Consider the following 25172-nt stretch of genomic DNA (forward strand, 5'->3'; position numbering starts at 1 on the left):
ACCCCGGATGGGGGGAGGAGGCGGAGGGGGGACAGGATAGGGGTGAGGATACCGCGGAAGGAGTGGACACAACTGAGGCAAACGAAGTGGTCAACGGCACGGGATGGAGGCGGTCATACTTCTTCCTGGCCTCAGAATAAGAGAGACGATCCAAAGTTTTGAGTTCTTGTATCTTCTTCTCCTTCTGATATGTGGGGCAGTCTGAGGATCTAGGCGAGTGGATGCCAGGACAATTAACGCACCGAGGTGGTGGGGTGCATGTATGTTCCTCACGAAGAGGACGTCCACAATCGCCACAAAGGGGCTCAGCCTCACACCGTGACGACATGTGCCCAAAGCGCAAACACCGAAAACAGCGCATAGGAGGCGGGACGTAAGGTCACACGTCGCACCGGTAGCACATCACCTTTACCTTCTCCGGGAGAATGTCCCCCTCGAAGGCGAGGATAAAGGCCCCGGTGTCGATGCGACGGTCCTTGGGGCCGCGCTGGACTCGCCGGACGAAATGCACGCCTTGGCGCTCCAGGTTGGCCCTGAGCTCCTCATCAGATTGCAGCAGGAGGTCCCGATGAAAAATAACCCCCTGCATCCTATTTAGTGCCAGATGCAGGACAATGGACACTGGGATGTCCCCTAGGCGGTCGCACGCCTGGAGCGCCGCCAACTGTGTGGCGGAGGTGGTCTTTATAAGAACGGACCCCGAACGCATCTTACTGAGAGCCTCGATTTCCCCGAAGACGTCCTCAATGTGCTGATCAAAGAACATGGGCTTGGAGGTGGCGAACGTCCCCCCATCGGTTCGAGAACAGACCAAATAGCGGGGGAAGTACTTCGCCCCAAGCCGGCGGGCCTGTTCCTCCTCCCAGGGAGTGGCCAAGGGGGAAAGGGCAGGAGAACCAGAACTAGAAACAGTACCTTTCCTTTTGAAAGACTAGGCCGCAGAGCGACCTGATACATGTTGACGTTTCATCTGCGAAACGTCCGCCCCGATACCACCCACTCCGACCAGGGGCTCTCCCCACGGGCGCCACCCAGCCTCAGCAAGGGCCACCTGGCAGGATGACTGTTGCCGGGAGTCCTGATGCCCCAAGGAGACTGGCATCTACTCCTTGGCCGACGTGGGGAGGGTGCAGCTCAGGTATCAGCAGTACGATCCCTGTGTTGTCAGGGGGCTACAACCTAGAGGGTACATGACGACCCCACCACAACGGGCTGGCTACCGTGCTGGATTTCTGGTGTCATGGAAAGTCCATCATGATCGTAGGTGCAGATGGGGACGCACTATGGGCGTAACTTGTACAACCCATCAGGCGTTTAGGCCCCATTTGAGGAATAATGGGTATGGTTACAACGCCGGTACAATGCTGAGTGCCAAGGTCTTAGTGCACTGAGGACCAGTGGTACACCACATAAGGCGACCTTCCCCAAAAGGCTCGTACTTCTGTAGAATTTCGAAAAATGGAGGTCAAATCCCAAGGGGGACCATCACATGGAAGGCCGAAACGGTCGAAACTCCTTTTAGTCGCATCTTACGACAGGCAGGAATACCGCGGGCCTATTCTAACCCCCGAACCCGCAGGGGGGGGGGGGGGGGGGGGAGAAGAAAGAGAAAGATAAATGGCAGAAAGGGTACCCTGACCGGCACTGAAATGAGTAGGGGGCCATCATTAAGAAGGCGTAAGTTGTGGTCTGCAAGAAACTTGTCTATGAGAAGACCCTGACTAGATGAAAATGCACTGTCCCACAAGGGATGATGAGCATTAAAATCCCCGAGAAGGAGGAAGGGAAGAGGGAGTTGCTGAAGAAGGGCAGTGAAGGCAGCAGGTGTGAGAGTCCTGTCAGGAGGGAGATAAAGATTGCAAACCGTGACCTCAGAGTCCAGGTGGACCCTAACAGCAGCTGCTTCCAATGTAGATTGAAGAGGAATGGACGTGCTAGCAACGTCCGTATGGACCAACATACAAATGCCACCAGAGACCATACCCAATTTCAATAGAAAATACGAAACTCACGGAGGGTCGGTGAGTGATCAGTAAAATGAGATTCCTGTAGAACCACACAAGCTGCAGAGTAAAACGAAATAAGGGATTTCAACTCCGGAAGGTGACTGTAATATCCATTACACTTCCATTGGATAACCACACGACAATTCAAATGGGGGGGGGGGGGGGGTGAAAGGCTGAAGCCAGTCATGCCACCATGTCCCCACCTGTCACCGACAAGGAAGGGTTGGTTGGTTTAAAAGAGAGAGAAAGGAACAAACTACGAGGTCATCAGTCCCTTGTTCCCAATAAAACAATGCCACAAGAGTGAGAATAAAACAGACGAAGCATATAATACAAAACGGAAAGAAAGGAAAAGCCACACGAACGAAGGGATGGCAACTAATACCAAAAGGAACAAAAGAGGACAAGGAAACAAGAGAGACTCTAGACACAGAAGGGAGTAAAACATAAAAGCAGATTACAGTGGCTAGCCAACCACGTGAATAAAAAGGGAAAGCCAGCCACTCTGCAACATATTAAAACCTCCATCCTAAAAGCACTAGGGTGGAGGACACAGAGGGGCAAAGGACATGTGCTAAAAAACCTACATAGAAGTATAAAACCCACTCTCACGGATAAAACGTAAAACGAAAGCTGCTGTAGAGGCATTGTCGCCCAGCACCGAAGGCAGGGTGCTGGGAAAGTTAAAAGTCTGCCGCAGAGCGGCTAAAAGTGGGCAGTCCAGCAAGAGGTGGACGACTCATTTGGGATCCACAGCGACACTCAGGTGGGTCCTCGCGACGGAGTAGGTAACCATGCGTTAGCCACGTATGGCCAATGCGGAGCCAGCAGAGGACAACTGATTCCCTGCAAGAGGCCTGCATGGAAGACTTCCACACATTCGTAGTCTCCTTAATGATAAGCAGTTTGTTGTGCATGCTGTTACACCATTCCGTCTCCCAAAGCCTGAAGACTTAACTAAAGCACAGCTAGACGTCATGGACGCAGGATGAAGATGTGCATATTTCTTACAAGCCTCAGTGTAGGTTAGACAATCAAGGGACTTATACTTCTGTATCTTCTTTTCCTTCCCTAAACTGGGTTGTTTGGGGTTTAAGCGACCGAACAGCAAAGTCATCAGTCCCTTGTTTCAAATGTGGTCCATTCCGATAGTGTGACATCTCAGAAAAGTCAGAACAATAAAAGGGAAAAGGCTAAAAAATGTAAAAGGGCAGTCATGTTGTCAATGGTAAAAACAAAATGAGGTAAGTCAGCAAGAGAGCGAACCCAACGCTATGCTAGAGGCAGGAAATATCCCACTTCTGAAGCAGCAGAGGCAAGACCACCTGCGACTTAAAAGGTGCAACCGCTAGAATGTAGAAGTACATATGAGGGGGGCGGGGGGGGGGGAATGATAAAAGAGTAAAGGGGGAAGAAAAGAGGATCTGTCAGGGAGGGGAGTCTGGAATCTCCAAACATGGTTTACAGTGGGAGATACCCCAACACTCACCGCCCTGCCCCAACACCAGAGAGAGATTAAAAATCTTAAAACTGGGAATAAAAACAACTTTCCTGGAGGAAACCGAGAACCAGAGTGACCATCCGGGAATTGTCAGCCAACATCAAAGGTAAAATGCGGGGGAGTCAGTACTTAGCACGCAGAGCCAAAAGAAGGGGGCATTCAACCAAAGTGTGGGCTACTGACTGGAAGGCTCCACAACCATAAAGTGGGGGTGGCTCATCACGCAAAAGAAAACCATAGCTCAGCCTGGTATGGCCAATGCGGAGACGACACAGTGTGGTAGAGTCCTTTCGGGGAGAGGCGAAAGGAAGAATGCCACGGGCCTGGTGTCACCTTAATCGCACGAAGTTTATTAGATGGGAAGTAGCCTCCCAAGAGTTGGCCCACGATTGTGCGAAGTGGGATTCAATGTGAAGCCGTAAATCCACTGCAGAAGTGGTTACAGAAAATGAGGGGTAAGTGACTGCTCCCCCAGCCAAACGATCAGCAAGTTCATTACCCGGGACACCCACATGGCCAGGGACCAAAGGAAGTCAACGGAACAAGCAGCACGGTGAATATCAGCGAGATGGTCAAGGACGGCAGAGACCAAGGGATAGTGCGAAAAACACCGGTCAACAGCCAGAAGGCCACTCATCGAGTCCGTACATAACAAAACCCAGTTGTGTTGGGACTGTTTGATAAAGTTAAGGGCCTGGGAAATTGCCATCAATTCCGCAGTAAACACCCCACATGTAGGTGGCAGCAGATTATTTTCCGTTACAAAAGAGGACGTGAAGGCATACCCCACATGATCAGCAGATTTAGAGCCATCAGTGTAAAAAACAACAGCATCCCAAAACTCCCATAAAATTCGGAGGAAAAAGGAACGGAACACCATCGGGGGGATGGAATCTTTCGGACCTCGGCCGAAAAACTAACCAAGGGGGGGAGGGGGGAGGGGGGTAGTAGCGTGGAAGACAGGACGAAGAAGGAAGCTGAAAATCAAGGCAAAGAGACGCAAGGCGGAGCCCAACCGGTAAACCCGCTTGAGGGTGGGAATCAGGTGGGCGATGTCCATGGTCTTGGAACAGGATAGAATAGGAAGGATGAGTGGGAGAGGAACAGACAGCGAGTGCATAAGACACCAGAAGCTGGGACCGCCAAGCAGAAAGAGGGGGGGGGGGGGGGGGGATCCCAGCTTCAACCAGGAGACTATCAACAGGGTTAGTAGGGAAGGCACTGGTGGCCAAATGGACACCACAACAGTGGACCGGATCCAGGAGGCACAGTGTGGCAGAAGCAGCCATAAACTCATAAACTTGACAATCACAGTCCAAGCGAGACAGCACTAAAGCCCTTTACGTGGAGAAGGATGGAGTGATCCGCACCCCAAGACATGTGGGCAAGGAAGCGAAGGACATCGAGTTTACGGACAAATCCTACCTTCAGAAGTCTGAAGTGAGCTTGTTGTCGAAAAGAAGACCCAGGAAACGAAACTGTGGGACCACAGGCAATCTTTGTGCATCAAGATAGAGCTCTGGGTCAGGGTGGATCGTAGTACGGTGACGGAAGTGGACCACCTGCGATTTTAAAGGAGAGAATTGAAACCCGTGTGAGAGGGTCCATGCAGAGGCACACCGTATAGCTTCCTGGAGCTGCCGCTCTGCAGAGGCCATCGAAGAGGAACTAACACAAATGCAGAAATCATCCACATACAGGGCAGGGGTGACCGAAGGACCGACAGAAGCCACAAGTCCATCGATAGCAATGAGTACACTGTGGGATGCCATTCTCCTGGGTCCATGGAGAACTAAAATGTACCAACCCTAACCCTGAATGACCCATGGAACAGGAACTGGCAGATAAAAATCAGGAGTGTGCCCTGAAGACCCCACTCATGAAGGGTAAGTAAGATATGATGGCACCAAGCCGTGTCATAGGCCTTGCGAAGGTCGAAAAATACTGCAACCAAATGGCAGCGCTGGGAAAAAGCCTGCCAAACTGCGGATTCCAAGCGAAGTAAATGATCAATCGGAGACCATCCCTCACTGAAGCCACACTGGTAAGGGGACAATAGATCCTGAGATTCGGGACCCAATTGAGCCGACAGGCTACCAACCGTTCAAGTAACTTGCAAACAACATTGGTGAGACTAATTGGCCGATAGCTGTCAACAAATAGGGGCTTCTTACCAGGCTTAAGGACAGGAACGACAATGCTATCCCTCCACTGAGAAGGAAGTCACTCTGGAGCCAGATACGGTTACACACCCGGAGAAGATGTTGCCGTTGTGGAGCACTGAGATGTTGAAGCAGTTGGTTATGAATGGGGTCTGGGCCAGGGGCCGTATCATGGGAAGAAGAAAGTGCGGAAAGAAATTCCCATTCAGTGAAAGGTTCGTTGTAAGATTCTTACTGACAAGGGGTAAAACATACGGTGGAAGCTTCGGCCCGCTGTTTCCAGTGAAGGAAAGCAGCCAGATAGGAGGCTGATGCTGATGCCATTGCAAAATGGGTCGCAAGAATCAACGGGTCCGTACAAAAGCTATCTGGGAGGTGAAGGCCTGGGAGGGTGGACTGCCGATGGCAACCTTGGAGAGAGCGAAGTGTAGTCCATACCCATGTCATTGGGGCAGTATAACTGAGGGAAGAAACAAATTGTTCCCAACATATCCGTTTTCTCTGTTTGATTAAATAACGGGCTTTAGCGCAAAGGCGCTTAAAGGTAATAAAGCTGGCAACAGATGGGTGCCTCTTAAGGTGTTGCAAAGCTCGACGGCGATCACGGACGGCAATGGCAATGGCCGTATTCCACCACAGGACTTGCCGGCTACGAAATAGTCCAGATGAGCGCAGTACAGCAAGGGTAGCAGTGCGAACAATCGTGTCAGACACGTCACGTAGGACGTTATCAATACAACCCGACAAAGTGGGAGAAAACACTACCTGTGCAGTGTATAGAGGCCAATCGGCGAACTGGAAAGACCAACAAGGTAACCTGTCCATCGGGGAGCGGGAAAAGAGAGAGAGAGAGAGAGAGAGAGAGAGAGAGAGAGAGAGAGAGAGAGAGAGAGAGAATCAACGGGAAATGGTCACTATCACAAAGGTCGTCGTGCGGCTACCAGTGTAATGAAGGGAGAAGAGAGGGAGAAGAAAGAGAAAGATGAATGACAGAAAAGGTACCATGACCGGCACTGAAATGAGTAGGGGAGCCATTAAGAAGGCACAAGTCTTGGTCTGTAATAAACTGATCTAAGAGAAGACCTCGTCTAGATGGAAATGCACTGTCCCACAAGGGATGATGAGCAGGAAAATCCCCGAATCCCCGAGAAGGAGGAAGGGAGCAGGAAGTTGCTGAAGAAGGGCAGTTAAGGCAGCAAGTGTAAGAGTCCTGTCAGGAGGGAGATAAAGATTGCAAACTGTGACCTCAGAGTCCAGGTGGACCCTAACAGCAGCTGCTTTCAATGTACTTTGAAGAGGAATCCTCATGCTAGCAATGTCTGTACGGACCAACGTACAAACGCCACCAGAAGCCCGCAGGGGTCCGACCCAATTTCGACAGAAAACAGAACCCACAGAGGGTCGGTGAGTGATCGTCAGTAAAATGAGATTCCTGTAGAACCACACAAGCTGCAGAGTAAGAAGAAATAAGGGATTTCAGTTCCGGAAGGTGACGGTAGTATCCATTACAATTTCATTGGATAACCACAGAATGATGATTTAAATGGGGGTTGAACAGGCTAAAGCCAGTCATACCGCCGGGTCACCACCCGTCACCGACAAGGAGGGGGTGACATCCATGAACGACAGGTCAGAATCTGGTTGTGAAGCTGGGGACGGGATCTCTGCTGACACCAGAGGCTCTTTGTCCCCAGACTTATGTTTCTTCTTCTTTTCTGGTTGAGTCTGAGGAGGGCTGTGTGGCATAAAGGAACCAGCTGCGCCAAGATCGGGAACAGAAAGAGATCGGGTGACCTGGGGGCCGACAGACCGCGGTTCTTGCGGTCGTCGCGTGGCAGCAGACCTTTGGCCTGGAAGGTGCCAGGAAGGGTCATCCCGGGAGGGGCGCCCTTGACTGGCAGACGCCGAAGGAGTGGGACACTTCTCTGGCTGGGGAGGGGGAGCCGTGCCCAGAGGAGAAGGTGTGGGAGCCGCAGGGGAGGGGGGGGGAGGAGAGGGGTCTGGGATTGGGGTAAGGAAGGGGGAGGAAGGGGTGAAGATGTAACCAAAGCATAACTGGACGTCAAGGACACAGGGTGAAGGCGTGCATACTTCTTACGAGCCTCTGTGTAGGTTAAACGATCAAGGGACTTTTACTCCTGTATCTTCTTTTCCTTCTCATATACTGGGCAATCTGGTGAACGTGGAGAATGATTGCCATGACAAGTAACACAGACAGGAGGGGGAACACAGGGACTCCCCTCATGGAGTGGACGTCCACAGTCACCACATAGAGGGGCCTGTGAACAGCGGAAAGACGTGTCCAAAACGCAAGCACTTAAAACACCTCATAGGAGGTGGGATGTTCGGCTTCACATCACCTCGATAAACCATAATCTTTACTTTCTCAGGGAGGGTATCCCCTTCAAAGGCCAGGATAAAGGCACCAGTATCAATGTGATTGTCCTTAGGACCCTTCTGAACACGCCGAACAAATTTAGTACCCCGCCGTCCGAGATTGTCCCGAAGTTCCTCATCAGTTTGAAGGATGAGGTCCCTGTGAAAAATCACACCTTGAACCATATTGAGAGACTGGTGGGGGGTAATGGACACAGGAATTGTGCCAAGATGGGTACAGGCACGAAGTGCCGCAGACTGGGCCGCTGAAGCAGTTTTGATCAGCAACGAACCCGACCGCATCTTGCTCAGGGAGTCCACTTCGCCAAACTTGTCTTCAATGTGTTCCACAAAGAATAAAGGTTTGGTATTGGTGAAAGTATCCCCATCAGTCCTGGGGTGTAAACAAGATAGCGGGGGAAAGGTTTCGCCCCTAGCCGTCGGGCCTGACCCTCTTCCCAGGGGGTAGCCATGGAAGGGAAGGCCGAAGTGGCAGGAGAAGCAGCACTAGAAGAATCAGTTCCAAGCAGAGAGATGGCCGCAGAAGAACGGCCAGAGTTCTGGACCCGTATGCATTTCATTTGCATAGCGTTTGCTCCGATATCACCCACTCCGATCAGGGGCTCTCCTCATGGGTGCCACCCAGCCACAGCAAGGGCCCTCTGGCACGGCAGCCATTGCCAGGAGTTCCGATGCTCCAGGATGACGAGCACCCACTCCAAGGCTTGCATGAGGAGGTCACAGCTCAGGTATCAGAAGTGTGATCCCTGTGTGTTCAGGGGGCTCAACCAAAAGGGTACATAGCGACCCCACCACAAAGGCTGGCTACCGTGCTGGCTATGCGCCCTAGCATCAGACAACAGCGTGAAAGAAAAGGTGGAATGAACTAGGAGGGCATACGTCGGAGACACTAGGTAAGGTGCTCTTCCCCAAATGGCTCACACTACGGAAGGGAAATTTAGTAATGGAGGTCAAACCCCAGAGGGGGACCAGAGAATGCCGAAAATATGAGGTAATTACGCAACAAAACAAAACTGCAAAGCCAATATTACCAGGAGGATAGTGGGGCCAACATAAACAAGGACACCAAGAGAGGGGGAGGAGAGGGCAAAGGAGAAGGAGCAGAGACAGGAAAGGAGGGGATGGGCAAGGAAATGCAGCCCGGGAAACAAGTAAGGCTGCAATAGCTCGGGGCCCATGCTCACCACGCACGTACTCACAAAAGGACCATGAGCCCCTGGGGGGAACAAATTAATTGATGGTGCTATTACTGTGAGGCCAATCACATAATACGAAGATTCTTTAAGAGGTATGGCCACATGTTTGAAGCAGCAAGTTATTTTCATTTGGAGTCTGCACTTTTATCAAAATATATCTGTATTTATGCTGGGCGTTGGTTTTAACAACACCGTGCTTTGCCATGAATGGCCATATTGGAGATGGTATGCCTTTCTCTTCACAAAATCCTCTAATCTTTGAATTTATTTCCCTACACAGCAATATATGGGATTTAAGATGGACTCCAAACCTCAGAGGAAGTAGTGACAGCAAATTGTAAGTCTATTTGAGGACATTCTAAAACTTGAATTATTGTCTACCACTTACACACTGAATCATCAAATCTAAAAAGTTTTACTATGCTTATCAAAATAGTTACAACATAACTTTACACTCTTGATGAAACCTTTGAAGCATCAGCAAGCCTCTATCCTATAAGTCTGCAATATACATAAGTAATGAATACAAACCGTTCCCACAGGACCTGTTATAGTCCCAATCCACTTGAATAAGTTTTCACCATCAGGGAATGCCGACACAGTCTTATCAGGACTCATCTGTAATAAATTTTAATTTTAATTTGATGGACATCATAACATGAACATCCCAACACTATTATAAAAGGCTGTCAGAATAATATAAACACACTTTGATTTAATATACTACAGTAGAACCTTGATTATCCAACGTCCGATTAACCTACTCCTCGGATTATCCAGCCACGTGTCTGACTGTGTGTGCTCCATGCTGAAGAACATCACAGCTGGTGTCCGTTATCGGTCCACCTTTTAAGTTTATTACTCATCCCTTTTAATATTAAAGCAGCAGTGCAAGTCTATTCCAAGTTCACATTAACAGGTGTAAGTGAATCTGAAGTACTAAAAATAGCTACAAATCAGAAAAGGAAATGTGTTGTGTGCACAATCAAACAGAAAGAGTTCTGTTATGACTTGACAAAGGTGAGTCAGTTACTACATTAGTCTCAAATGGGTTCTAGAGTGACAACCATTAAAAACAAAGAGGAGCCAGATGAAGGAATAGCAGAAGATGAAAATATCAGCCACTCTGCAATAAAGGATGCATTTGAGACTACCTTCAAATATTTGGAACAATCAACCGCTACAGATGCGGATATACTGTGGGCAAAGTGCAGCCAGAAACCTACAAAAACTGAAACAAAAACAGTTTACACTTTCTAAGTAGATTTTCAGGTAGCAATCTGTTTTCCTTCCTATTTATTAAAAATGTAAGTGTTTTTTCTTAATTCTGACTACACCGTTTTCAGCTCTGTAAATGACTTATTTTATTCTCCTCTGATCATCTGACCACCCCGAGCCCAAATGTGAAAGTTGGACAAGGTTCTATTGTACCTACAGAGCAGTGTGGAGTACTCTATAACACATTTAAAACTCTTCTTTTTTTCACTGCACTCTACAGGCAAGAAAGCAACGTGTCACAACACTCAAAAGAACAATGAATTTAATTACAATACAGATCTATATTGAATGCAGAGCTCAAACAATCCCTCACTCTTAATTAAAAGTATTGGTACCAAAAGTTCACTTCAGTGAGGTGCAACCATTGCAATACTAGACTAAATATATTACATGAAATAAGCTCATTTTGGCCTCAATATACAAAAACTTCAGAATTCATAGTCTTGACATTTTAAGTTTGCTTTTAACAGGTAACCAGTTTCAGCTTTACATCTATCATTAGATTTTATAACAGAGGACACCTAATTGTCAAAAAAATTAATCAAAATTATTTTGTTATTCAAATATAATAAAATTTAACAAAAACTAAATTCTAATTTGAATGTGTTACATTAGTGAACAAACAAATTTAACTCCTCTTGATTCTGCCAACAGTGACAACTTGAGACATTTGCCCCACAAGGCAATGAAAATATTATTGAACCATGCAAATCCATTCACAAAAGCTGCTGACAATACAGTGACTGATGTACTTCTCCTGTGGCATGATGTGGAAACTATCATATTACAGATGTTCTCAACATACAGGCATAACTGAAATCATGCAAGTGTTCTCGTATATTAAGAGCTCAGCACTTTCTTGTTGAAGCTTGACAATTCACTAAGGTGCCAAAGCAAACAAATGCTAATGATCTTTAACTGTGTCCAAACATCATTGATATGCGAGAGCAGTTTTACTTGATTACTGGCATCAACCACTCAGTGCAGTGGCTTCTATATACGGCAAGTATTTCTGCAATCCTGAAATCATCCAATTGTGGTACTTCTGTGCCAATTTCTGTACTTTGAAATGTTATCAGATGCATTTAGCTAGGGGAGCTACCCAGTGAAACAATTATACACCGGTAAGCCAAAATATTATGAGCACTGCGCACCACGAGGTTGGATGCCAACCAGTGCCGTTGTGGGCAAGTGGCATGCTATGAAAAATATATAAACACAGCTGAGACAGATTTGGAATCACCCCACCAGATATGGGCTGCACATTGGGTAATCCACTGAGATAAGAGACATTTTCAAAGAACAGATTATTATTAAACAAAGCCTGTGAACGAGTATCTCAAAAACGGCAAAGATGGTCAAATTTTCATGTGCTACTGTCATTAGCACCAAAAAAGAGGTACAAAGACAGTGAAACTACCACTATGTGCTAAATAGTTGGACATCCATGACTCTTCACAGAATTTGGTGTCAGGAGGCTTTTCTGCTACGTAAAGTAATATAGGTGGTGATATGTGCATCTCTGCCGAAACAGCATAATGCTGGTGCACAGACAAGTATTTTGGAGCTCACCATTCACTGAGGAGCATGGAGCTCCGCAGCAGACCACCCTAATGTATTCACATGTTGACCCAATTACAACTACGAAGGACACAGGACCACCGGGATTTGACAGTCGGTCAATGGAAAAGTGTCAGGTTTTCAGGGGAATCACAGTTTTGCTACATTAGGTTGACAGTCGTCACCACAAATGTCATCAAGGCGAACGGTGGCTCAAAACGCGCAGTGCACCACAGGCGCAGGCTGGTGGGAGTAGTATTATGCTACAGGAGACATTCTCCTGCACTTGCATGGGGCTACTTGTGGTTCGTTAGCTGGTTAAAGGGACCAAACTACTAAGTCATCAATCACTTTTTTCTTGAACACAGATCTACATGACTGTAGATCAGAGAGAGCCTACTGTGTGAACCCCAGCGGAAGAAGACCCCACAGTGTACCAAGGTCAGTAAAGCTGAGATAAGGGACAAAAAGAAGAAAAGAAGACAGGAATAAAGGCAGGCAAGGTACCCCATCTTGGGAGCAGTACCTGAAAGCCGAGTGCAATGAGGGTACAGACATCCTCCAGCAACAGCCACTTACCAGAGGAACTCCACTCAGAGATTGCCCTGGAAAGACTGGCAACACAGACAAGGCAAGAGAAGCACAAAGAAACAAAAGTTGAACAAGTCTTAACAGACCATACAAGGGGGGGGGGGGGGGGGGGGGGAGTGAAAGAGCAGGTGTGGCCCTCCCTTAAAGAGAGCTGTGAAAGCCTGCTTCACAAATAAAACGTTAAACTAAATCAGCCACTGAGGTACCATGTAACACCAGGGGTAACGAGTCAGTGAGATTACTGCATGGGGTGGGTCCTTGCTGTGGAGGAGATGATCACGAGTCAGCCAAGTATGGCCGATGCGGAGTTGGCAGAGGACAGTAGGTTTCTTGTGAGCCCTGTATAGAGGACCTCCACCGAGTCAATCTCCTTTATCACACGTAGTTAGTTTTGTTTTGTTTTAGGGTACAAAAACAACTAAGATTATATGCACCCCATGTCAGAACCGTAGAACATTAAGACTACACGCTAAGACCAATTGACAGAAGGAAAGGCAGTTAAAAACAGGGACTCTCTTGGACCCCAATGATATCCATTATTTACATGATTAACAATGAACAATACAAGATTAAAAATTCAACTAACAATTATGTTTATACACCCTATAAACATGGAGGACATGAATTAAAGATTAAATGTCCTTCACCATATTGCTATGACGGATAAAAAGTAAAACGCCGTCAATAGACCGCGCATCATACGCTAAAATGGCTTGAAACTCAGACGGCAGACACAAATTAGAATGTACATGGTTAAAAGAAGGGCATTCCATCAGGAAAAGGCAAACCATTAAATGTTGATGAGAATGAGCACGAAGTGAGGGGAGATCATCACTTAACAAATGGTGATGACTAAAACGAGAAGGCCAAGAGGACATTGGCCAAGCTGCTAGGAGAGGTTTAATTCCCCAGATCTTGTTCCCATGAAGGGAAGACCAGTGGTGATGCCGAAGTGACACCACCTGCTGACAGGCTGCAACACAGATCATTAGAGGGAACAGAAGAACAAGTGGGCCGAAGTACGAGGACTGCAGCCTTGGCAGCAGTGTCAGTGACCTCGTATCCCATCACACGAACATAAACATCACAGTGGCTCCATCAAGAGTGAGCAAGTGAAAGCTTTCCTGGACCCACTGCACTAATGGATGCATGGTTTACAGCTCACAGAGGCTCTGCAGGGCAAAAAGCCTGAGACAATGACACAATTGAGAAGCCTATGTTGCCGAATCAACTGTGTGTCCTGAGACAGGGTGAAGAGCTCCACTGTAAATACTGAGCAGTGTTCCAGAAGATGATACTGAAAAATCGGTGGTGCCAATGATGAGGTCACACGTGACACCACGGTCAGCCCGAGAGCCATCAGTGCACATAAAGTACTACCGCAAAGTTCTGTGCGAAGGTCAAGAAACTTACAATGACAGAGCGAGTCTGCAGTAGTGTCCTTAGGAAGCAAATCAAGTCCAAGGTGAATATGGGCTGCTGCCACAAAACTAAGGTCGGGAAAGTGGCACATAGCATGAAGTTAAACTGCTGCAGCAATAGCCGAAAGTGAACTCCAGGGGGTATCAGAAGTGTGAAGTGCCCCATACTGGCAATCACAGAAGTCATCAAAGAAGGAGGCATAGAATGGTGGCCAGGCATGGCAGAGAAACTGCATGCATATCTGCTGAGAAGAGTATCACATCAGTGTGACAGCAGTAGTTCGGCAGCCTCTCCTTAAAGACTCAACTGGGCTAGTGTAAAAGGCGCCAATGACCAAATGGATGCCATGATGGTGGATCTTATTGAGACAGCATAAGGTGGATGGGCATGCAGATGCATAAACAAAACACCCATAGTCTAGTTTCGAACAGACAAGGGATCAGCACAAACAGAGGAGGGTGATCTGATCTGCTCCCGAGGAAGTACCGCTCAGGACCTCTTCGACACAGTAACAGGGTACAGCGCACGGGCAGCCAGGTAAGACACGTGGGAGTACCAAGAAAGTTTCTTATGGAGCATGAGCCCTAGGAATTTCGTAGTTTCAGCGAACAGAAAAGCATCAGGTCCAAAATGTAAACATGTTCGAAGAAACCAATTGAACTGCCAGTAATTCATACAAACAGTGTTTTCAGTCAAAAGGCAAAAGCCATCATTGATGCTCCATGAGTAAAGATGATCGAGACATCAATGAAGACTCTGCTCAAGGAGACAAGTCCATAGAGAACTGCAATAGATCACAAAATTGTCAATGAAAACAGAGCTGGAAATGCCCAGCAGGAGACAGACAAGATTAGGGTTAATGGCAATAAAAAGAGGATGACGCTCAGGACGTAAGCCCGAGGCACATCGTTTTTCTGGATAAAGTCGTCTGACAAAGCAGAACCCACACCTATCTTGTAAGCTCTGTCTTAAAAATTCTTGAAGGAACAGAGCATGAGGCCTCTGAAGCTCCACGTGTAGGGAGTCCTCCAGCAGGTGGTGCAGGCTGTTTCCAAATCAAAAAACACAGCCACAGTCTGGTATTTCTGCGACAAACCATTCATGACGTGGGTTGACAAAGTAACAAGATGGTCAACTGCAGAACAGCGTGCTCAAAATCCACATTGTGCAGTGGTTAGTAATGGCAAGACTTGAGCCACCATACCAGCCGAGCATGAATCATATGTTCCATTACTTTGCAAACACAGATGGTGGGAGAAATGGGGCAGTAGCTAGAAGGAAGGTTTTGTCCTTATCAGGCTTAGGTATTGGTATGACAGTGTTGTCATGCCAGCATCTGGGAAACTTGTCCTCTGCCCAGATGTGATTGTATATATAAAGTGCTTGAGAGCAAGAGGAAGGTGCTGCAACATCTGAATGTTAACATTGTCCAGCCCTGGAGTGGTGGATCAGGATGAAGTGAGAGCATGAGCCAGCTCCCTCATAGTAAAAGAAGCATTGTAGCACTCACAGTGCTGGGAAGAGAACTGTTGTCCAAGCCTCCTCCACTCGTTTCCAATGCAGGAAAGCAAGGTGACAGTAGGTTGAGCTCGAAATCACAAAATCGCAGCCCAAGGTGTTGGAAATACAATCACAAAATTGCAGCCCAAGGTGTTGGAAATACCGATAAGGTCCACTATATCACCTGCTACACTCAGGCCAGAAATTGGGTTGGCTGATTTAAAAGAGGGTACAAGGGACCAAACTACGAGGTCATCAGTCCCTTGTTCCTAATAAAACAATGCCACAAGTGTGAGAATAAAACAGACGAGACATACCACACAAAATGGAAAGAAAGGAAAAACCACAAGAACGAACACTAAAAGGAACAAAAAACAAAGACACACTAGAAACAGAAGAGAGTAAAACGAGAAAGCAGAATACAGTGGCTGACCAACCACGAGAATAAAACGGAAAAGCCAGCCACTCTGCAACGCACTAAAACCTCAACCCTAAAAGCACTAGGGTGGAGGACACAAAGTGACAAAGGACATGCGCTGAAACTTAGATCAAATGATAAAACCCAGTCTCACGAATAAAATGCAAAACTAAATCAGCCAATGAGGCGTTGTCAGATAAAATGGGTGGCAATGAGTCCAGTAATCCAAGATTTTGTCGCTGTGCAGTCAAAGTGGGACAGTGCACCAGAATATGGGCCACTGTTACAACTGGGCGCTGCACTGACACTGAGGCCGGTCGTCACAGAGCAGGAGGTAACCGTGGGTCACCCTAGTGTGGTCAATGCGGAGCCGGCAGAGGACAACTGATTCCCTGTGAGAGGCCCGCATGGAAGACTTCCACACATTCGTAGTCTCCTTAATGGCTCTGACCACTATGGGACTTAACTTCTGAGGTTGGTTGGTTGGTTGGTTTGTGGGATTAAAGGGACCAGACTGCAACGGTCATCGGTCCCTTGTTCCAAAACTTAAAAACTACCACACAGAGTAAAAAAACGGATAATACAGACAACAGACAACACAGGACAAGAAAAACTCAAAGAACAGACATAACAAATTAAAATCACACGGAATGTGGCAGTGGTTGGCCGACCATAGAATAAAAAAGGAAAAGCCAACCACCGAGAACACATTAAAAACACAGTTTAAAACCGTAGGCCAAAGGCCAGAATCAACACAAAACAATAAAATAAAACAAACACTCAAATTAAATTATAAAAACCCCCTGGCCGAATAAAACGTAAAACTAAGCCAGCCATAGCAGGGTCATCAGTTAAAAGGGCAGGGAGCGTATCAGGCAGCGCAAATGTCTGCCTGACCACAGCTAAAACGGGGCAGGCCAACAAAATGTGCGCCACTGTCAAAGCCACCCCGCAGCGACACCGAGGAGGGTCCTCCCGACGCAGTAAGTAACTGTGTGTCAGCCAAGAGTGGCCAATGCGGAGCCGACAAAGGACGACTGAGTCCCTGCGGTTGGCTCGCATGGATGACCGCCACACAGTCGTCGTCTCCTTAATGGCACGGAGTTTATTGGGCGTGATCCGATCACGCCATTCAGCGTCCCAAAGCCCAAAAACTTTTCGGCCGAGGACTGCTCGCAAATCAGTCTCTGGGAGGCCAATGTCCATAGATGGTTTACTGATGGCCTCTTTCGCCAGGCGGTCAACATATTCATTGCCCGGGATACCGACATGACCGGGGGTCCACACAAAGACCACAGAGCGGCCGCAACAGGCAAGAGTATGCAGGGACTCCTGGATAGCCATCACCAGACGAGAATGAGGGAAACACTGGTCGAGAGCTCGTAAACCACTCAGGGAATCTCTACAGATCACGAAGGACTCACCTGAGCAGGAGCGGATATACTCTAGGGCACGAAAGATGGCGACCAGCTCAGATGTGTAAACACTGCAGCCAGCCAGCAATGAACGTTGTTCGGAATGGTCCCCTAGAGCAAGCGCATAACCGGCACGACCAGCAACCATCAGTGTATGCAATGCCAGAGCCCTGATACATTGCAAGGAGGGAAAGAAAGTGGTGGCAGAAGGCCTCCGGAAGGACTGAGTCCTTCGGGCCCTGTGCCAATTCCAGCTGAAGGCGAGGCACACACCATGGGGGTGTACGCAGAGGTGCCCTGAAAGGAGGCGGAACAAGTAAGGCCCCAAGCCCGGAGAGAAGCTCTCGGACGCGGACCGCGATCGTACTGCCAGCCCTGGGTCGACGTTCTGGAAGATGGACGTGCGACTCTGGGAATAGTAGCCGATAGTTAGGATGCCCGGGCAAGCTGAAAACATGGGCAGCATAAGCGGCCAGCAAACGTTGGTGCCATAACCGCAGTGGAGGGACACCTGCCTCCACTAGTATGCTGTCCACAGGGCTGGTACGAAAAGCACCAGTGGCAAGGCGTATCCCGCTGTGGAGGATTGGGTCCAGCACCTGCAACACAGATGGGGATGCTGAACCATAAGCCAGGCTCCCATAATCCAGATGGGACTGGATTAACGCCTGGTAGAGCCGTAACAGGGTAGATCGGTCGGCGCCCCAGCGGGTGTGGCTCAAGCATCCAAGAGCATTTAGATGCCGCCAACACACCTGTTTAAGCTGCCGAATATGAGGCAGCCAAGTCAGCCGGGCATCAAAAACTACACCCAAAAACCTGTGGGTCTCCACCACAGCAAGGAGTTCGTCGGCAAGATAAAGCCGCGGCTCAGGATGGACCGTTCAGCGCCGGCAGAAATGCATAACGCAGGTCTTGACAGCCGAAAACTGAAAACCATGCGCTACAGCCCAAGACTGCGCCTTGCAGATAGCGCCCTGTAGCCGATGTTCAACAGCTGCAATGCCAGTAGAGCTGTAGTAAAGGTAGAAGTCGTCAGCATACAGGGAAGCAGACACAGAATTTCCCACCGCTGCAGTGAGCCCGTTTATGGCGATTAAAAACAGGCAGACACTGAGGACAGATCCCTGTGGTACCCCGTTCTCCTGGACTGGGGAGGAACTATGAGAGGCCGCGACTTGCACGCGGAAGGTACGATACGACAGAAAATTTCGGATAAAGAGCAGCAGAGGACCTCAAAGACCCCATCCATGAAGCGTAGAAAGTATGTGATGACGCCATGTCTTATCGTACGCCTTCCGCATGTCGAAAAAGACAGTGACCAGGTGCTGACGGCGGGCAAAGGCAGTACGGATGGCCGACTCCAGACTCACCAGATTGTTGGTGGCAGAGCGGCCTTTACGGAATCCACCCTGAGACGGAGCCAGAAGGCCCCGAGACTCCAGTACCCAATTCAAGCGCCGGCTCACCATCCGTTCGAGAAGCTTGCAAAGAACGTTGGTGAAGCTAATGGGGCGGTAGCTGTCCACCTCCAAAGGGCTCTTGCCCGGTTTCAAAACGGGGATGACAATGCTTTACCGCCATTGCGATGGAAACTCACCCTCGACCCAGAGACAGTTGTAAAGGTCGAGGAGGCGTAGCTTGCAGTCCACTGAAAGGTGTTTCAGCATCTGACACTGAATGCGATCTGGCCCAGGAGTGGTATCAGGGCAAGCAGCTAGGGCGCTGTGAAATTCCCACTCACTGAATGGAGCATTGTAGGATTCAGAATGGTGGGTGCGAAAAGAAAGGCTCCGACGTTCCATCCGCGCTCTAATGGAGCGGAAGGCCAGTGGGTAATTGGAAGAAGCGGAACTAAGAGCAAAATGCTCTGCCAAGCTGTTGGCAATTTCGTCAGAGTCTGTACAAACTGCTCCATTCAGTGAGAGCGCAGGGACGCTGACAGGGGTCCGATAACCATAGAGGCGTCGGATCTTGGCCCAGACCTGCGATGGAGACACATGAAGGCCAATGGTGGACACATACCGCTCCCAGCACTCCTGCTTGCTTTGGCGGATAAGACAGTGGGCCCGCGCACGCAGCCATTTGAAGGTGATGAGGTGTTCAATGCAGGGATGTCGCTTGTGACGCTGGAGCGCCCGCCGGTGATCTTTAATCGCCTCAGCGATCTCAGGCTACCACCGTGGCACAGTCCGCCGCCGAGGGGACCCAGAAGAACTGGGAATGGTAGATTCTGCGGCAGTAACGATGCTGGAGGTGACTGAGTGAACCACCGCATCAATGTCGTCACTAGAGAGAGGCTCAATAGCGGCAATGGAGGAGAACAAGTCCCAGTCAGCCTTATTCATAGCCCATCTGCTGGGGCGCCCAGAAGAGTGACGCCGTGGCAGTGACAGAAAGATTGGAAAATGGTCACTACCACACAGGTCGTCATGCACACTCCATTGGACAGACGGTAAGAGGCTAGGGCTACAGATCGATAGGTCAATGGCGGAGTATGTGCCATGCGCCACACTGAAGTGCATGGAGGCACCATCATTTAAAATCGAGAGATCGAGCTGCGCCAATAAATGCTCAACGGTGGCGCCTCGACCTGTTGCCACTGACCCACCCCACAGAGGGTTATGGGCGTTAAAGTCACCCAGTAACAAGAAAGGCGGCGGCAATTGGGCTATCAGCGCAGCCAGGACACGCTGCGCGACATCACCACCCAGTGGAAGGTAAAGACTGCAGACAGTAACAGCCTGTGGTGTCCACACCCGAACAGCGACAGCCTCTAAAGCTGTATGTAGAGGGACAGACTCGCTGTGAAGAGATGCCACCAGACACCCTTTCATAAGCTGCCCGGGTTCTTATAATAACCCCGATAGCCACGGAGGGTGGGGGTTCACATTGCTGGAAACCAAGTTTCCTGAAGTGCAATGCAAAAGAAAGGGTGAAGGCTGATAAGTTGGCGAATCTCAGCTAGATGGTGGAAGAAACTGCTGCAGTTCCACTGCAGGATGGTATTGTCCATGTCTGAGAAAGGCGTGACGGGACTGGGAAGGCAGATTACGCCACTGGGTCACCTGCTGCCTCCGAATGAGCACCTGTGCTAGTGCTTTCCATGGCGTCTGAGGGACCGGCGAGATCGAGGTCCTCAGAGGATGCGAGAATCTCCACCTCGTCCTCAGACGCAGTGCTTGTAGGAAGCGGTGGGATGGGTGCCACCGCAATGTCGTTAGCCTTGGGGACTTTCTTCTTCTTCTTCTTCTTCTTCTTCTTCTTCTGTTTCTCTCGCTGTGCCTTCAGTGGTTCAGGCTTGGAGGGCTTCACTGGGTCAGTCTCAGGGACAGACGACGACCGTGAGGCCCTACGACCAGTGACTGGTGGTTGTTTCAGCCACTTGTGGGTGTCCACTTTTTCACTGGTCGGAACTTGCGAAGGTAGGTCCCGAAGGGACCCCTTCCTGGCGAGAGTAGCCGAAGAAGTCTTACTCTTCTCCGGCTGGGAAGGGGGAACTGATGTCCCCGATGGTTGGGGGGGGGCTGTTGTTCCTGAAGAATATGGAGCAGGAGCAACAGGGAGTGAAGTGCCCCCACAACCAAGGGGGCCGGTGGATTCTGACAGATCTTAGAGCCAACGATAAGTGACGATGGGAGAACCGTTGTTGCAGCAGCGGCGTAGGTCGACGACATTGCCACAGGATGGAGCCGCTCATACTTCCGTTTAGCCTCGGTGTAGGTCAGGCGGTCCAGGGTCTTATATTCCATTATCTTTCGTTCCTTCTGGAATATCCTACAGTCCGGCGAGCAGGGGGAATGGTGTTCTCCACAGTTAACACAGATGGGAGGTGGAGCACATGGAGTATTGGGATGCGAAGGACGTCCACAATCTCGACATGTGATGCCGGAAGTACAGCGAGATGACATGTGCCCGAACTTCCAGCATTTAAAACACCGCATCGGAGGAGGGATATATGGCTTCACATCACAGCGGTAAACCATCACCTTGACCTTTTCGGGTAAAACATCACCTTCGAAGGCCAAGATGAAGGCACCGGTGGCTACCTGATTATCCCTCGGACCCCGATGGACGCACCGGACGAAGTGAACACCTCGTTCTAGATTGGCGCGTAGTTCATCGTCTGACTGCAGAAGAAGATCCCTGTGGAATATAATACCCTGGACCATGTTTAAACTCTTATGGGGAGTGATGGTGACAGAAACATCCCCCAACCTGTCGCAAATGAGCAACCTCCGTGACTGGGCAGAGGATGCTGTTTTGATGAGAACTGACCCAGAGCGCAGTTTGGACAAGCCCTCCACCTCCCCGAACCTGTCCTCTAAATGCTCCACAAAAAACTGGGGCTTGGTCGACATAAATGATTCCCCATTTACTTACGTACACACGAGGTACCGGAGTGAATAATCTCCACTGCCTTCTTTGGACAAACGTTCCTCCCATGGAGTGGCCAGGGAGGGAAATGACCTCTGATCAAATTTCTTTCCATTGAGGTTAGACCTCGACTGCTTAGAGACTGCTGGTGGAGGCCCACCAGCGAGAGATGATGTACCACGCTTCATTGCGGGTCATCCGCCCTGATGCCACCCACTCCCCACAGGCGCCACCCAGCCGCAGCAAAGACCACCTGGCATGATGGCCTTTGCCGGGAGTCCCGATGCCCCAAAGGGATAGGCATCTACTCCTCAGCATACGTGGGGAGGTAGCAGCTCAGGCATCAGCAGTGCGATCCCTGTGTAGTCAGGGGGCTACCACCAAGAGGGTACATGACGACCCCACCACAACAGACTGGCTACCGTGCTGCAGGTCGGGTGTTGAAATATCCATGTACATCACGAGGGCAAAGATGGAAGTGCACAATGGAGGGAAGGGATGCTATCCGGAACACACTGCAGCGGATGTGGCCGGAAGCTCGATGTAAGTCCAACTCCATGAAAATATCAGGTGTGCCAGATCTTAGGGCAAGATGGATTTAAGATGCACCACGTAAGGTGTCCTTCCCCAAATGGTACGCACTAACGGAAAAATTTGGAAATAGAGTGGTCAAACCGCTCAGGGGACCATCACATTAAAGGCCGAAACAGTTGAGACTCCTTTTAGTCGCCTCTTACGACAGGCAGGAATACCGCGGGCCTATTCTTACCCCCGAACCCGCAGGGGGGTAACTTCTGAGGTCATCAGTCCCAGTCTCCTTAATGACACGCAGTTTGTTGTGCGTACTGTTATGTCATTCAGACTCCCAAAGCCGAAAAACACTGTGGGGTAAGACAGAATGCAGGTCAGGTTCAGCGATGCCCATCTGCAGAAGTGGTTTCCGCATACCGTATTTACTCGAATCTAAGCCGCACTTTTTTTCCGGTTTTTGTAATCCAAAAAACCGCCTGCAGCTTAGAATCGAGTGCAAAGCAAGCGGAAGTTCTGAAAAATGTTGGTAGGTGCCGCCACAACTAACTTCTGCCGTCGAATATATGTAACGCTACACAGTCATGCTTTGTAGGCATAAATATAAATACTGGCGCCAAAATCTCTGCGTCAGTAAATAAATTTAAAAAAAGGTGGAAGACGAGCTTTTTTCTCCGCCCCGAGTTTCAACCACTACATTTTCATACATTATTCAACGAAGTAAATACAAATTCGTATTGTTCATCTTCGAATGTAGCAGAATTTCAATGTACTACGAAAATCCGACTGGCAAGACTGTTTGGGATGTTTGTCAATATGGCCAAATCTACGTTCTGAATTTTTTCCTACCTGTGAGAAGAGATGGTTGCTAATAGAAACCTGATGAAATGTGAATCACATACAGTATTCTCTTCGCCATAAGAATAATACGAACATAAACATTTTGCCATGTATTCTTTCGTGTTTGCTGCTATCTCATTTAAATCCTGTCTGCCTAATAAACTACGAAACTAGAGAGACTACAGCAAACGCCGAAGAATATACGTATCGTGTCATGTTTATATTCTTATTATTCTTATGCCTAATAGTGATACAGTCAGAAATGAAGCACGGCAACCGACTAGATTTTTAAATCTAAGATGACTAATTTCTGTGCAGAATTTGATGTTCTAAAGAAGCGGCCGCAAAGATTTTCAAACGGAGAAAAATTTTCACCTAACTCTCGTTCAGAACATGTTCTATCATAAGCAGTCTATTATTTGGTTCTTGCTGATCATTATCAAAGAAAGCAGCAGTGTAAGTAACAACAAATAGCAGTCTCTTGCCGTTGTTTCGCTAATGGGATGATTCTTTTTTTAATTGTAAGCGGCGGTAGCGCGCACAAAAGCAAGCCATGCCGCGAGCGGCGACAGGCCGTAAACACACACTATAAGAATGCGACAAACAATGCATGACACAGTACAGTAATGCATTTTCAGCTTAGAGTGACGTTAACACCTATAACAAAGAAAACGGCACTTATCAGATCAAATCAAAATAAGCAATCAATTCAAACCAGACGAAGCACGTGAAAAAGGAAGGGTACCCGTATAAATACGGACGGAGCGCCTGACGCATAGCAAGGGTTACCTGGTAAAGCTTAACGGCTAAGCTTGCGACTCGAACCAAACTACTGTAGGTGTATCGTCATTCATTCGACCTAAATTGTGTCTCATATTACAATGGACCAACTTTGTTTCGATTTGGAGGTGCGGCCTAAAACTTTTCTCTCTCCTTGAATTTCGAGTCTCAAATTTCAGGTGCGGCTTAGAGTCGGGAATTTTTTTTTCCTTTATTTCGAGTCTCATTTTTTAGGTGCGGCTTAGATTCGAGTAAATACGGTAGCCTGTTTGGCCAGCCCATCAGCAAGTTCATTGCCTGGGATGCAGACATGTCCTAGGTTCCAAACAAACACCACTCAACAACAGGACCGGTCCAGGGCATAGATGGACTCCTGGATGGACACCACCAGGATGGCGAAGGTAGCACTGGTCGATAGCTTGTAGGCTACTTAAGGAGTCAGAACACAGAAGAAACGATTCCTCAGGGCATGAACGGATATACTGAAGTGCACAAGATATGGCCACCAGCTCTGCAGTGAATACACTGCAGCCATCGGGCAAGGAATACTGTTCAATATGGCCTCTGTGAACAAAGGCATAGCCAACATTACCCTCAGCCATCAAGCCATTGGTGTAAACCACTTCAGAGCCCCAGAACACTTCAAGAATCAAGAGGAAGTGACAGCAGAGAGCTGCAGGGTTAATGGAGTCCTTAGGGCCACACAAAAGGTCCAGGCGAAGCTTCGGCCTACAGCTGCACCACAGAGGTGTAAGTGAATGGACCTCGAGGAGTGGTGGTACAGGCAAGGACTCCAGTTCAGACATTATTGATAGCATGCAAACTGCAATCGTTAGCGCTGATCTGGGCCGCCTATGCAGGAGGTGAATCGTCATGGTTGGGAAAAGAAGACAGTCATTAGGATGTTCAGGAGAGCTATGAATGTGTGCGCAACATAACTGGCGAGCAGTTAAGCACATCTGATCTGCAATGAAGGGACCCCAGCCTCCACCAGTACGCTGGTTACCGGACTTGTCCTAAAAGCTCTTGTTGCTGGTTGAACTCCGCAATGGTGGAATGGGTCAAGCAAACGCAATGCTGAGGGTGCCGCCAAACCATAAATCACACTCAAAGTCAAGGCAGGATTGAACAAGGGCTCTGTACAGCTGCAGCAGCGTGGTGTGATCTGCTCCCCAGTTGGTGTTGCTCATGCAGTGGAGGG

At 48.8% G+C, this 25172-nt stretch overlaps 1 protein-coding gene across 3 annotated transcripts in view; it reads right to left on the reverse strand.

Moving 5' to 3' along the window:
- Positions 1 to 25172, reverse strand: part of LOC126195332 (ubiquitin-conjugating enzyme E2 C) — a 57830-nt gene that overhangs the window by 19938 nt on the left and 12720 nt on the right. For all 3 annotated transcript variants that reach the window (XM_049933904.1, XM_049933906.1, XM_049933903.1), the window contains exon 3: positions 9794 to 9880. In XM_049933904.1, the coding sequence (XP_049789861.1) occupies positions 9794 to 9880 (87 nt within the window). The remainder of the gene's footprint in view (positions 1 to 9793; positions 9881 to 25172) is intronic.

Source organism: Schistocerca nitens, chromosome 7, assembly GCF_023898315.1.
Source record: "Schistocerca nitens isolate TAMUIC-IGC-003100 chromosome 7, iqSchNite1.1, whole genome shotgun sequence".
In the NCBI taxonomy this organism is placed as follows: Eukaryota; Metazoa; Arthropoda; class Insecta; order Orthoptera; family Acrididae; genus Schistocerca; species Schistocerca nitens.